Consider the following 14,317-nt stretch of genomic DNA (forward strand, 5'->3'; position numbering starts at 1 on the left):
TCGCTTTTCGGGAGAGTAAAAGGCTCTCAGTGCTGAGCCCCACACTAGCAGGGATGTTCCTGGGGTAATTGTGATCGAGGTTAATCCAGGAAGCACTCGGTAAATACTGGCTGTGCTGCACATGTGCCGGGAGCCCGCAGACACCATAACCACACCACGAGGGCTGCACTCACTGTCTGACTTTTCCAGCAAGGGCGTCACATGAAGGGAACAACATGCAAAGCCTCTGCTGCTGCTCAGCCAGGCAGCTACTTTTACTGGAAAAAGAAACATATAAAAAGCAAAACACAGAACTTTTTTGAGTTTGGAAACGATGCCCGCCCTCTGCTGAGCATCCTGCAGCACAAAGCGCAGGGTATTCAAACCCACCTGGTATCACTAAAGCTGGTGCCAGCATCAGCCTGTCCCTCTCTGCTGCACCCAGCGCAGTGTTGGGCACCTTCAGAGACTTTTTGTCCCCACCTGAAATCCCTGCCCCAGGGTCCTCAGCACCCCCAGACCAGCACCACCGGCTCACAGCAATGTCCCACAGCCTCCAAGCAAAAACCCTTCCTTCCCCTGGCAGAAAACACCCTGAGGCACAGCCCAGGTTATCACCCACGAACAGATTTTCTACTTCTCCAAGCAAAACCAGGAGACAGATCTTGGCTCCCGCTGGTTGTGATCTGCAGTGTTTATTTGACCCCCCCCAAAAAAGGCATTTTCATGCAGAATCTTTTGGTTCGTAAAAGAAGTTATTTCTCAGAAGCCACCTGACAACCCTCCCCCCTAAACTGAGAAATAAAGTGACCCAGGAATTAACAAAATAAAACAAATTGTCCAACTCTGACAAAGAAAAGTGGTTCCTATCATTTGGTACAATATGGAAAAATTTGGCAAACAGAGCTGATTTGCAGCTCCCATCTCTCAAGCACTACAGAGCTGGCTTTGGTCTCCAGCCCTCAGGTTGTCTGTCTGGGGGACAGACACGCGTCCCTGTGCTGCAGGACTTGGGGACTCTCTGGGGAGCCCAAGCCAGGCGGGCGAGAGCTGCCACGTCAGCATTTTTAACTGGGCAATATAAATATAAAACATCGATACAAATGGGTTCTTTGTACAGAAAATATCATCTCACAAGGCACTGGGGTGACGACCGTGTGGCCGCTCGCGGCGGGCTCTGACCAGGCTTCTCCAGCCGCCGCCTGGCATCAGGGTGGAGGAAGGAGGGGAAGAAAGGACCGGAGAAGTCCCAGTGCTGCCATCCAAGAGGGATTTCACCCCACCACTGCCCCCAAACGCCCCGGGAGTGGTTTTTCCCAGCTGGATGGTGCTTTTCCTTGGTGGGGGTGGCATGACCCCGCAGGGGCTCCGGTCTCCTTGGGATGGCTTGGGGCTGCGTTTGGCCTGGAAGGAGGTGCGTAGATCGGCCGGGGGCTGGGGCAGCTCTGCCCGGCGCTCTGCTCCCTCTTCATGCCAGCAGCCCCAGCCGGGTCACCTTGGCCGAGAGGAAGGAGTGGATGATGAAGACGATGGTTTTGGGGCAGGAGTGAAGGTCCAATTGCTGCAAGAAAGGAACAGAGGGATGTTTGCAATGGGGAGGGCTGTTCCTGGAGCACCCAAGTTTCTGCTTGCAGCAGAGAGGGCAGGGACCACCCAGAGCCCCCCAAACCCCACCACAGCCTTACTGGGACCCTGGGAAGGGCTGTGCACCGCGGGGGCTGCGCGCAGCCAGGCGTGGGTGGATGGGCCGTGCCTCATCCCCACGTGCCAGGCAGGATGGGTGCTGTGCGCAGGGTGGGTGCTCTGCTCCCCCTCTCCCCTCGGGACCAGTGGGGGGGCATGGGTGCGGGGTGGCGAGGGTAAAACCAACTCACAATCTCTCCTTCCGGGCCGCCAAAGTCCAGGTAGAGCATCTTGGTGCCGTCATCAGAGGACATCTGCAGCTTCTCGAAGGGCTGCTGCAGCAGGATGGTCTTGCTGAGCCCGGGCTCGGTGGCGGAGATGGTGAAGCCCTTGTCGATGTGGATGGACAGGGTGCAATCCTGCCCCTTCCACGTGCAGGCTGGGGACGGAGACAGGGGTGAGACGGCGGCCGGCCCCCCCGCCGCCCGGATCCCGTCCCCCCCCTCCCGGCCCCCCCGCTGACCTGCCGAGACCTCCTGGACCAATTCGGCGGCGCCGTGGGTGCCGTCCACCAGCAGGCGGGTCCACAGCGCCAGGTCGCGGGGGCTCTCGAGGCTGAAGAGGTGGGTCTGCACGCCCAGCCGGGTGCCGGTGCGCAACGCGAACGACAGCTCCGCCTCGTACAGCGCCGAGCCCTTGGCCGGCCCCGAGTGCACCAGCCTGCGGCACCGCCGCGCCTCAGCACCGCCCCCCGCTCCGCACCGCGGCGGTGGCCACGCGGCGGGGCCGGCAGGGGGCGCTGCAGCCCCGCGGATGCGGCCCCCCCCGCCCCGGCACAGCCAGCACCGTCCGCCGCCGGACCCGCCCCCCCCCCGCCTTGAACCCCCGGCCTGACACCCTGACGCCACCCCCCGGGGCTCTGACATCATCCCCGGGGCTCTGCCCTCACCCCCAGCCCCCATCACCACTCTGGGGCTCTGCTCTCACCCCCAGTCCCTGCCACCACCCCCAGCCCTGCCACTACACTGGGGCTCTGCCCTGACCCCCTGCCCCCAGTCCCTGCCACCACCCCGGGGCTCTGTCCCGACTGCCAGCCCCTGCCACCACCCCCGGGGCTCTGCCACCACCCCCAGTCACTGCCACCACCCCCAGTCACTGCCACCACCCCCGGGGCTCTGCCACCACCCCCAGCCCCAGCCCCATCCCCCGGACACTGCCACCGCCCCAGCCCCCTGCGCCGGGCAGGAGGGCGCTGGGTCAGTGGGCCCTACCTGGTGGCAATGAGGGGGTAGCTGTGCGCAGGTTTGCCCAGGGCGTCACGGCTCTGCGGCAGGCTGCCATACAGCAGCAGCTCCTTCTCAGTGAGGACGGCCAAGAGGTTCCTGGTGCCGGCGCTGGGGAGCTGCAAGGGGACTGGGTCAGGGCCACCGGCAGCGCGGTGGCACAGGGTGGCGAGGGGCATGGGGGTACCTGCTCGGTCAGCCAGCCCACGTGCTTGACGTCCCGTCCAGCCACCGTGCCGGCACCTGCCAGCTGGGCTCGCAGCTCCTCCTTCACCCGCGGCAGCAGCGCGCCCGCGTTGGCCTGGATGGCGCTGAGCCACGACTGCGCCGTGGCCTCGTCCTTCGCCCGCAGGAAGAGGGCAACGCGCCCGTCCGCCGAGCACACCTCCAGGTACCTGCAGGGACACGGCCCCGCTGGGTCCCCGCCGGCCCTCGGTGCTCCGGGGCACCGTGCTGGCATCGCCACCCCCGGCACCATGCCCTGACCTGTGCTCTGGGTCGGTGGGGAGGCACTTGCGGGACACGTAGCACATCTTCAGAGGCACGGTCCTGCCCTCCAGGAGCTCCCGAGCGGGTAGGAGGGGTGATGATCGCTTCTGCAGGGTGGCAGGCGAGGGATCCCAGCTGACTGTTGCCCCCGCGGAGGAGTTCTTGAAGTAGGGCGAGATCTCCTTCATGTACTTCACTGAAAGAGAGGCAGCACCCAGTTGAGGGCATGGCACAGGCCAGCACAGCCTCATCCTGCCCACCAGCACCCATCTGCCCTGCTGAATCTCCTCACACCCTCCCTGCATCAGAGCCGGTGCCGCCTCCATTACCTCCCCAGAGCTGCCACCCTTGGGTGCTGCAGGTCCTCTGCCCTACACCCCTGTGGGTGTGGGGAGGGGATGGCACTGGTGGGCAAGGTTGTGCCAGAGGGTGACATGACACCTAAGATCCTCTCAGTGCCTCTGCCCCACCATCCCAGCTCGGGGAGCCCTCCAGGAGGGATAAAAATGGCCTTTTCCCGCTTTTTTCTTTCCTTTAACCTAGATCAGTTCACAGATCCAAGTCTGATCGGGTCCTCGGGGCAGAACAGGGAGGCAGGGGGCGGGGAATGGGCAGGAGTCCCAGGCCAAAATTACACAGTCCAAACTGTGCTGGTACAGCCGGTCCCGCCGCCAACTGGGAGCAACAGCTCTCAAATACCATGGCTTGGCCCCGGGAAAAGCCTCGAACTGCATGCTCGCAGCTCGCACAGCCCTGCCCTGTGAGTTATAAACCGGGGACAAGAAATCAGCTTCCAGTCCCCAGCAAGTCTGACTCTGGAGCCAGAGCCCTCAGAGCCGCACCAGGACAGCAGCCGGCTTCCGAGGTTTAGGGGAAGGGGGAGATGAAAATCACTGCGAATTGATGGGGCCCCATAGCTACATCCTGAAAATCAGGTCGGCAGCACGGGCCAAAAAGCTTCGGCTGAGCAGGGGGGGATGCCAGCCAATGGTCCTGCCCTGGGATCAGCTGGTGGCTCCAGGGAAGGGCTTCCCTTTGGTCGCCCTTGGGGAAAACACCATGGGACAGACACGTGCCTGCTGCCACGTCCCCAGCCATCACTGCTGGTTTCGTGCCAGGTCCAAGTCAGCAGTGTGGGTGGCAGGAGGGGGGACACGAGCTTGGCTTTGCAGCCGACTCTTGTAGGTGGCTGGTTGGTGGACCAGCTCCATCGCTGCAGCAAAGCCAAAGCAGCCTGATTTTGTGCCAAAAAAAAGCCCTGTTCCCACCAGGAGAGAGTCTGCACACAAAGCCTACCACCCCCATCCTTCACCTGCCCACCACCCCCCATCTTCCCCTTCATTCCTGTCCCAGCGAGCCCCCCAGAACCTCTAAAACCTGAAATCCCGGCACGAGCTATGGTGGGGCATGGCAGGGAGGCAGAGCCCCGCTGCATGCCCCGCTCTGCCCGGCCCCAGCGGGATGCAGCTATAAATGGCTGCGATGCTGCAGCAGCCCATGGGTCGGGTTACCCCGCGGTGGCCCCGGGGCCAAGGAGGCAGCATGGGGCCACCAGCCTCGTGCCCTACGCCTCCCGTTATAAATAGCCACCGCGTTCCCACAGGCATTTGAGCCGCGTTGGATTTTACCCCGAGTCATTAATCTTGGCAGCAGGGACCTGCCATTATCCCGGTGCCTGGGAACTAATTGGAGTTCAGAAAGATATCATTCAGCCGTTGAAACCCGATCAGCATCCCCGCGCCAGCCCGTGGCTCCCTGGACACGCGGAGGACATCACCAGCATTAGCTGTGCGATGGTGGGGTCATGTCCCGACGGAGCCATGGAGGAGAGGAGCAGTGCCCAGCCCAGGACAGGGCATGGAGAATTAGGCAATGGCCAGCGTGTGTGTCTCTGGCACGCGGTTTTAAGGAGGATTTAAGGCTGGTCACAAAGCACCAATGTGTTCCCGCAGTACAGGGGGGTCCCAAGCCAGCACGGGGAGCTAGTATGAGTTGGAGGCTGCAGTGCTCCCCAGGGGGCTGCGCACTGGGGCCAGGCCACTGTCCCATGGGAGCTGCTGTCTCCTCTGGTGACCCCATCATGGGCTTTACAGCGGGTTGACTTACACTTCTGCCAGTCCCTTCACTGCAGCAGGATCACCTGGTATTGAATGGATTCATTAATTACCTCCATCTCATTAAAGCAAACAACTCAGACCATGTTATGCATCATCTCTGATACTGGTAACTGTAATGATTGAATTTGATTTTTTTTCTAATTAACATCTTGCAGTGCTGGGGCTCCCAGGCTGGCTGCCCTCTCCTTGTTAGCCAGCACCCTCCAAAAATCATTCAGCAGAAACAGTGCCTCACTGCTGTTGACTTAAAGCCACCTTCAGCAGGCAAACAGCCCTCTCGGTGGCTGCTGGGCTCATACACGTGGCCCCCAAAGCCATGCAGGCTCTCTGTTCCCCCGGGGAGACAGCCTGTCCCACTGATCCTCTCCAGGATGGAGAGGGGACAAATAGGACCTTTAACTGCTCGGGGATTTGCACTAAGTAACACTTCATTTTAGGTTTTGGGGGAACAGCAAAAGTCTCTGGGGAGGCCACATGTAAGCAGCTGCTTGTGGCCACCCATGCCTGGACGGTCCCTCTGCAGAGGGGTTACAGCACAGGGGCTCCCAAGCCCGCAGCATCGCCAGAGCATCGCATGTGCCCCGAACCCTGCAGCGAGCTGTGTTGAGGACATGTTTAACCAAAGGCCCTAGGTCTGCCCTGCTCTTCTGTCTGTGTTGCAGTTGGGTTTTTTCTCCTCAGCACTCCAGAAAGGGGCAAAACCATCAAAATTCCTTGGTTTTACTTCTTGGGTAACAGATTCTCCCCCTCCACCAGTCCATCCCTCCTAAGGATGGAGAACAAGCCCAAACCAAACACTCCTGTGCCCTTGATCGCAAGTCACCACAACCTGCCCCACACACATGCCCATGGCTCAGCACCGCTCGAAGCCAAGCTCCTGACCCCCAAGAGCTTCACCGAGGAGCCACAAACTTTCCTCCAGCCAGGAAAACAGCCCCAGCCACAGGGATACCCAGCAGCAGGCTCAAAGCCCCCACCCACCACTTGGGCCACCAGCCAGGTGCTGGCACGCTCTGCTTCAGCCCGGAGATCACGGCATGGATTCAACACAAAGAGGTTTAAGACTGCATTGTCAGTCAGGGGTAAGATGAGTCCTGCTGTTTCCCTTGCCAAGAGCTTTCCAGCAGCATCTACACAGCACGGCAAGTCAAAAAGGTCCGACTGTACTGGTGGCCATCACATCAGGAAGGCTTCCAGAGAGGTCCTGGAGATCCAGCACTGTCCCTAAGGAGATGCTAAGCCCATCTCCAGCTGGTCCCTCTCTGCCTCAGGAACAACAGTGCAAAATGAACATGTTAAATCGGGGGGGGTGTCAGCTAACACACATCCCAAAGAGACACCCTGAAACTACCTCTAAACTTCAAGCTGATGCTGTGATGTTCTTCCAAAACACTCAATGCAGGGGCTGCCACAGCCACCCCATCCAGCATCCCACCCAGGGACTGTCCCCTGCCCCCAGCTCGGAGCACAAACAAGGCAGCAACTGCTGGTCCCAGCTGCCTCAACTCAAGTCCTTCTACCCCAGGGAGGAAGACACCATGGGACGCTGCAGGATGGAGGTGCCACCACTCCCTCCTGCCCCGGGACCCTGTCCTAGTACTCAGTGCCACATGTCATGCCCCAGCTCTTTGCTAAATATTCCCCTGTGCTACATGGCCAGCAGTGACCCATGGGCTGAGTGTTCCTAGGGAGATCATGGGACAACTCTCCCTGTTTCCACAGGAGAAGAAATGTGCCCAGAAAACTCCCCAGGGAAAGCAAAGCTTTGGGGCAGCAAGGTGTGGAGGAGGCAGGAGGATGTGGACTCTCACTGTCTCTCTGCATCAACCCCAGGGCAGGTCCAAAGCCTCTGTTTCTGCTTGGGTTTGTTACCACGCCTAAAGCACAAGAGTACATGCAGCGCTGCCGAGGCCAAAGCCTGGCTGCTCAGACCCCGAGGACCGTCACATCTGCCAGAAGATATTCACTTTGGTGTCCCACAGAGGGCTGAAGGCCACCTCAGGGCTTTCTCTCCTGAAGCCCTTCTGAGGCCCAAAGGGCAGCAGTGATGGGGAACTGCACAAATCTCAGCTGCCACCACCTGCCTCCACTCAAAACATGCTTCCACCTTGCATTGTGTGTTATTTACCCCAGGGTCACCTAAATTTTGTGGGTATTTCACATTTCACACCACGCACAACTCCACCCTCTCCAACTGCCTGGGCTTCCCACGGTTAGGGCAATCAGCCCATCGAGCCGGGCATCCCCAACGCCGTGCCCTCCCGGCACCCCTTAACTTTTCTGAATTTCAAGCTTCCAGGCTATTACTTGGCCAAGCAAGTCCTGGAGAGCTGCGACAGCCCCAGGAGCAACCCTGCAGCCAACAAGCCCGAGGCTGCCACGGAGGTGAGATGCCCACGGCTGCCCCAGCTCCTCCTCCCCACTGCTCCCAATTCTCTCCCCATGGCACTAAGGCACAGGGGCCTTGCAAGAAAACCACTCCTGGCACGAAAGCCTTTCCCAGGGCAACTGGAAGGATGTTTATCAGTCTTTCCCCTGCTGTGGAGGGTCTCTGGATACCAAGCAATGCAAAAAAAAAAAAACAACCCAAGAGAAAAATTAAGGTAAGGGAGAGCAACTCTCCCCAAAATAACAATGTAATATAAATACAGTCAAACTCCTCCTGCAAATATCAAGAGAGTAGTTTGGCACGTCCAAAAAAAAACTTGGCAGGACACACCGAGAGGTATCTGCGTGTCCTCATGCCTGGCCAGCAACGACACCCAGGAGCCAGAAGCCAAGCTGAGCAGCCCAGGCTAAGATCTGGCACGTGGAGCCACTGCTGATATTCAAATTAAAATGCATCGCCTCCCAGCTCTGCCACTTTGGAGAGTCTTACTCCAGCTCACTGCCCCGTGAGGCGGCGCAAGCTCTCCCAGTTTTGTTACCTGCTGCAACGCTGCTTGCAAACTACCTTAAAACCTCCTAAAACCAGGAATGAATGCAGCCAGGAGGAGCAAGGCAGCAAACAGACACTGGCTGTGCCAAATTACTCAGCTTTGGTACTTACAGAAACCATAAGGGAAGTCAGAGTCGCACCTGGCAGCACGCAGGGACCAGAAAGCACCTAAGTGATGTTAAGGTGCTTTTCTCCAAGCTCTGTAGCGAGCCCAAGCTGTAGAAGGGAGCAGGGAAGGCCCCTGCTTTAACACCCTTTGGGCACTTTAAGGCCACCCTCTGCCCCCCAGCCCTGTCACCCCTCCCTGGGGCAGGGCACTTGGCCAGCCAGCTCCTGGAGAGCCATCGGGGTGGCAGGTATAAGGCAGGGGACGCCCCATCCCGAGGCAGGGCCACCACCTCCACAGGGCAGTGACAGCCTGACGGGGACCACACCGCAGTACCAGCCCCGCCATCCTCCATGGGCAGGCAAACCCAAAATGGGGAGGTGATGGAGATGCACTATGTTTATACCCCATGTCTGGGATCAGACGAGCAGCAGAGACCCCTGTCCCACTCCAGCTGCTGCCTGCAGCACCCCCAAGCAACACCGCACTGCAGGAGCCCAAAGGCATCAGCTACACACTGAGGTCCCTCCAGTGCTGTGGTGGGAGCCAGCCCAGCCCTGCTCTCCTCCCAAGGGCACCTGCTGGGAGTTTTAATTAATTAAGAAGCCCAGCAGGTCATACCTGAGCTCAGTGAGCTACAGCAAAGGCCCTGCCTGCAGCTGCCTCCTGGCAGCGCCTGGCTCCCCAGGGGGATGGAGGAGGAGGAGGAGGTGGTCCAGGGAGAGAAGCTGTTCTTTACAGAAAGGGCAGCTCATCTCCACCTCCTGCAGGACCTCTAGCAGAAAGGAAACCCACGCCAAAGTAAAGGATGAAAAGAAAAAACAGAGAGAGGGTGGTCCAAGAACAGCAGCTACAGGGAGGAATTTCGCAGACTCCCAGAGAAAGAGGCTCTTGTGTTTCTCTTTGGTAAAAAAAAAAAAAAAAAAAAAAAAAAACCACCCCACCAACAACCCTATCTGCTCCCAGCAGCTGTGCAGAGCAGCACATTCCTCCGGCTGAACCGTGGTCCTGCGGCTCCCAGGAGAGGAGGAACCCACAGCAGAAAGGGCTGAGCAAAGCTAAAAATGAAAATCTGGAGCTGAGACAATCTGGGGAAAGCACAAGAAAGCAAGAGCCACGGCGGTCGCTGGCAGCAGAAGACACAGAGCTCTTCTTTGTCCAGGCAGAGCCCAGAGCACTGCCCCCAAATAAACCTCCCTTTGGGATCTGCAGCCCTACAACCGCACTGGGAAGGGTCTGTGGTGCCAAGACCCTCTCGGTCAGCCAGGGCGACCCGGGGAGCTAGTTGATGGGGAGGGGAGGGGAAGGGTCCTGTCCTGAGGGACAAATCCTGGGTGCTCAGCCCTGCCTGGCCGAGCTGGCAGAGGGTGGGCAAGCACGGACAGACATGATGTGAAGGGTAACAGGAGAAGAATGGGGTCTCTCCCTCAGGGCTCCCACGGTCCCAACCCACCAGCCCTCACCCACTCCCCAAGCGGGGTTTGGGGGGCTCCTGCAGTGTGCCAGCCGCCACAGGGCTGGGAGACACCAGGGACTGGCTGCCCGGTACCAAGAGGGAGCCCGTTCCCAGGGGAGCAGCTCCAGTCTCCCCTGGGATGGTGAAAGCTGCATCCCTGGGATGTTTGTAGCCTCAGCTGCCAGATCTGGGGGGGCTGCAGTTGGGGTTCAGCTGCCAGGGATCCCCTGGAAGGCAGCTCCTGTGGCTGCGCTCCTGAGCTGGCTCTGCCTGCACCCGGCAGCCTGCTCCTCCTGCCTGCCCAAAATCCACCCCAGCAAAGCGAAATGTGCTCAGCAGGGAGCAGGGTGCCAGCATACCCCCTCCCTGCTGGCATAAGCATGCAGAGCCACACCAGACAAGGATGTGGGTTTAAATGCAAATCACGGGAAAAGCAGAAAAAGTTTTCTATTGCCCCAGAAACTGCAGACCTCAGGGTGATGTCGTACAACAGAAGAGTCGCAAACCCCATATACCCATCCCACACCTCCCATCGCTGCCTGCCCACGGTCCCACAGTGGGGAGATGGAGCCGCTGGGCAGTGGGCAATGGCACACACATCTCTCTCCCTCTCTGGAGGGAGATAGGGAGATCCCAGCAGTTACCTCCAGCTCTCCAGATGAGTAGATAAACCAGTCTGCACATGTTTTCCATTTGAAAGAATATGCAAATGTGTATGCAGATGATGTGCCACCCCCCTGCTCCCACTACATCGCCAGGAAAAACAGGGATCAGCCCCCTGGAAGCAGGAGGACCCTCGTACCCCCTCGCACCCTCGTTTCCTACCTTCCAAGACCACCTCCTTGCCCGTCTTCTTCAACGCCTGCACCGCCTCATCGTGCGTCGCCTCGGAAAGGTCGGTCCCGTTGACCGAGAGGATGGCGTCCCCCACGTACAGCGCCTCGGTCTGATCCGCCGCCAGCCCCTTAAATATCTTGGAGATCAAGATGGGCATTTTATTCTCTCGGCCACCTTGAAACAGAAGAGAAACAAAGCAGTTGTGGCTGTTGGAGCACACGGAGGAGCAGGTGGGGAGGGGGATGCTTGGGTACCAGCTGGCCTCAGTGAGGCCAAGCCCTTCTCCCAGCACTCGGCCGCGCTGTGCCAGGACAGCCTGCTGCCCCATTTCCTCGGATGCCCACATCATGCCTGTAACAACCACAGTAGCCCAAATACAAGGCTTTAGAGCAGATGAAGATGATTGCTCCAAAACCACTCTGAATGGTCGCAGTTTTCCTCACAGAGCGAACACGTAACCTGGCCATCTCCCCATCAATTTTGGCAGCAAAGCATGTCTTTATTTGCATTATTAATCGTGTGTGCTGAGCGACTATCCCGGCTCCAAGGACTTCATGATGTAAACTGATAAGACAGCTGAATGTTTTTGGAGAGGCAAAAGAGCCAGGGAGAAGTGAACCAATCTGGCTGTTTGCTCCTCTCTGCACAGTAGCCCTATTTACCTGCTGCTCCCCATTCTCCACTCTAAAAGGATGCTATTCAAACCTCCCAGCAGCTTGAGGAGATCAATTTGCACGTTAACTTTTGAACCCGCAGGAAGATCCGAGCAGCATTGCTGCCTCCGTGCCAGGGAGCAGGGGTGCAGCAGCTACTGCCAAGGCCCAGCCCGGGCAGGAGCAGCCAGGGATCCAGGGATCGGCAGCCCTGGACATGCCCTACGCCCCAGGACGGCCTGTCCCAAGGAGCCTCCAAGAGATGATCTCTCATCCCGGAGGGAGATGTTGAGCCCAGCCTGTTGTCACCGCCTGCCCTGGGGCTGCTCCCAGCCAGTGCCACAGGCATTTCCTCGCTGAGAGGCCTGCCAAGCCCCTCAGAGGGCTCTGGTTATCAGCTGTCAGAGGCCCCAGCGGGGGCTGCTCTGAGCCGCGGAGCCCGTCCTTACAGCAGCGGCTCCTCTCCCAAGCTGCCTGCACCGAGAGCCCCTGCCAGGGCCAGGAGCCTCTGCCAGCTTGGCTCTTGCAGGGCTCCCCGCCGTCCTGCCAGCCAGGGGAAGGCCAGCCCAGCAGCTACGGCACCCGTCCCCTCGCTACATCCCAAGGCAGGACACCTCACCCGCACCCCGGTTTGCAGTGAAGCATCCCTGGGTGAAATGTGCCTGGCACACTTTTTAACCTGAAAGCATCAGCATCCCGGGTCAGGAGCGATGGCCTTCCCCCGCAGTGGCAGTGGCACGGCAGGGCTGCCCCACCGCCTGTAACAGCTCCTAGCTCCCATTTTACATGACAACTACTTGGTTTCCACATACGTCACTGCAAAAATAAAGTTTTAACTGAACCAAGTGGTGTTTCTCCTTTCCTGGGAGAGCCACAGAGCTAGCAGTAACTTGGCAACCAAGGGGTCGTTACGAAGGGGGCTTTATGCTTCCCAAAAAGAAGGGCTGGCAGGCTCAGGCACCCCACAGATACAGCCAGCAGCACAATTTTGATGCAGTCCCAGCACCCAGACATCCACATCACAAAACCTCCCCACTTCCAGAGGGAGCCGGAGGCTGCAGCCACATCCCCTCCGAGCTGGGAGAAGCCACGTCAGGAGGCGAGAGCCACCCCGCCGTTGTCCCTGGGGCTGCCGAGCCCACTGCCTGCCCTGCCCACACACGGAGATACGAACCCTCTCACCCACGCACCATGACAGCCCTTTGCCTGCCTGTTTGCTGCCTGTTTGAGCCTCCTTTCACGGAGTTTCCAACATGCTCAGAGCCGCATGAAAACCAAAGGCAAGCAGAAACGCCATCCTTGCGCCAAGAAGTTTCCAGCCTGAAGTTCAGGCACGTCACTGAGGAGCGGGGCAGCTTAGGAAGGAAAACAGGGATTGTAACGGAGGCTTCCTGCTGCTCAGCTCTGCGGGAGCAGACATCTCCGAGCCTGAGTGCGTTCGTTTAACACCCCAGCTCTCCACGCCTGGAAATCCCCAAGGGCTTTACAATTGCTTCCTTCGTTTTGCCGGCGGTTTAAAAGGGAAGGGACATTTCTCAGCACAGGGGCACGGAGGGGACAAGGACGCACCGGCAGAGCCCTCCCGTTGGTCGCAAAAGGGCAGCGTTCATGTAACCGGGTACCCTGTGCGCCCCACCTGCCTCACGAGACAGCACCCTGCCCTTGCGTGCAAAGGGGCAGTGGGACCCCCCTCCAGCTCCCAAACGCCGGGGACGCCTGCTCCGGCCGGGGAACGGCAGGCAGGGGCTACCCGGTCACTGCTGCACCCCAAAGCAGTGGGCTGGGGATGTTCCGGGCCCCGTCATTGCCACGCGTCCCCTTCCTCGTCCTGCACAAGGGCTGGGTCAGGGCAGTGCCGTGGGGTGTGATGACCCCAACCCCGAGCCCAGCCCCTGCCCCAGCTCTGCTCCCCCCCCCCCGCGGGGTTTTCTTCCAAACGTGGGAGCCAGCTGCTGGAAGAGGCGGCAGCAACAGGTCCCGGTGCCTTACCCCCCCCCCCCCGCGCCCCGGCCCTCACCTTTGATGCTGATGCCGAGCCCCCCCACGTCCTGCTTGACGACGCGCACCGTGCGCCTGATGTTGGCGAGCGCCTCGGGCACGGCGGAGCCCGGCTCGCCGCCGTTCAGCTGCGCCGCCGGTGCCTCGCCGGGGCCGGCAGCGGGGCCGGGGCCGTCGGCCGGGCTCACCCCCAGCACGTCCTCGGCCAGGGTGAGGAGGACGCGGAGCCACTGCCCGCCGGGGCCGCGCAGCTCCAGCAGCCCGGTGCGCGGGGCGCGCCTGCCCGCCGCCATCTTCCGCGCCTGCCGCGCCGCCCCCGCCGCTCCCGCCGCCCCGCTCCGCGCCGCTCCGCGGCCCGCGCACCGCCCCGCCGGGAGGGAGCCAGCCGGGTGCTCCCCGCTCCGGCCCGGGATGGGACACGGGGCGGGACCCGGCTCCCCGGTCCTCCCCGCTCCGCCCTGGGACGGGGCGCTGGGAGGAGCCAGTGCTCCCCAGCGCTCCCCGCTCCGGCCCGGGATGGGGCACGGGGCGGGACCCGGCTCCCCGGTGCTCCCCGCTCCGCCCTGGGACGGGACACCGGGAGGAGCTGGTGCTCCCCGGTGCTCCCCATTTCTCCCCGTTCCGGCCCGGGATGAGGCACCGGGAGGGACACGGCTCCCCGGTGCTCCCCGCTCCGCCCTGGGATGGGGCACCGGGAGGGACCTGGTGCTCCCCAGTGCTCTGTTGCTGGTCCGGGGTCTGGCCCTGGACGTGCTGAGCGTCCTGTGCTGGGCTGTCTCACAGGAGGAGCAGCAGGAGCGGGGCAGGGGGCAGCTGGCTCAGCCCTTCACGTGTCCCC

General features: G+C 60.6%; 1 protein-coding gene across 2 annotated transcripts; it reads right to left on the minus strand.

The window, feature by feature from the left end:
• Positions 1-644: 644 nt before the first annotated feature.
• SNTA1 (syntrophin alpha 1) lies at positions 645-13,842 on the minus strand. Of its 2 annotated transcripts, none has more exons than XM_030010021.2 (8): positions 13,499-13,842; positions 10,817-11,002; positions 3,372-3,570; positions 3,073-3,280; positions 2,874-3,004; positions 2,126-2,322; positions 1,854-2,041; positions 645-1,540 (listed from the first exon to the last, which is right to left on the minus strand). In XM_030010021.2, exons 1-8 carry the CDS (start codon positions 13,770-13,772, stop codon positions 1,448-1,450), a joined length of 1,476 nt encoding a protein of 491 aa, XP_029865881.1. In that variant the 5' UTR covers positions 13,773-13,842; the 3' UTR covers positions 645-1,447. The 2 variants fall into 2 exon arrangements, with proteins under 2 accessions (XP_029865881.1, XP_029865882.1); XM_030010022.2 differs by lacking the exon at positions 13,499-13,842 and adding an exon at positions 11,083-11,497.
• Positions 13,843-14,317: the final 475 nt, after the last annotated feature.

Source organism: Aquila chrysaetos, chromosome 3, assembly GCF_900496995.4.
Source record: "Aquila chrysaetos chrysaetos chromosome 3, bAquChr1.4, whole genome shotgun sequence".
NCBI classification, from domain to species: Eukaryota; Metazoa; Chordata; class Aves; order Accipitriformes; family Accipitridae; genus Aquila; species Aquila chrysaetos.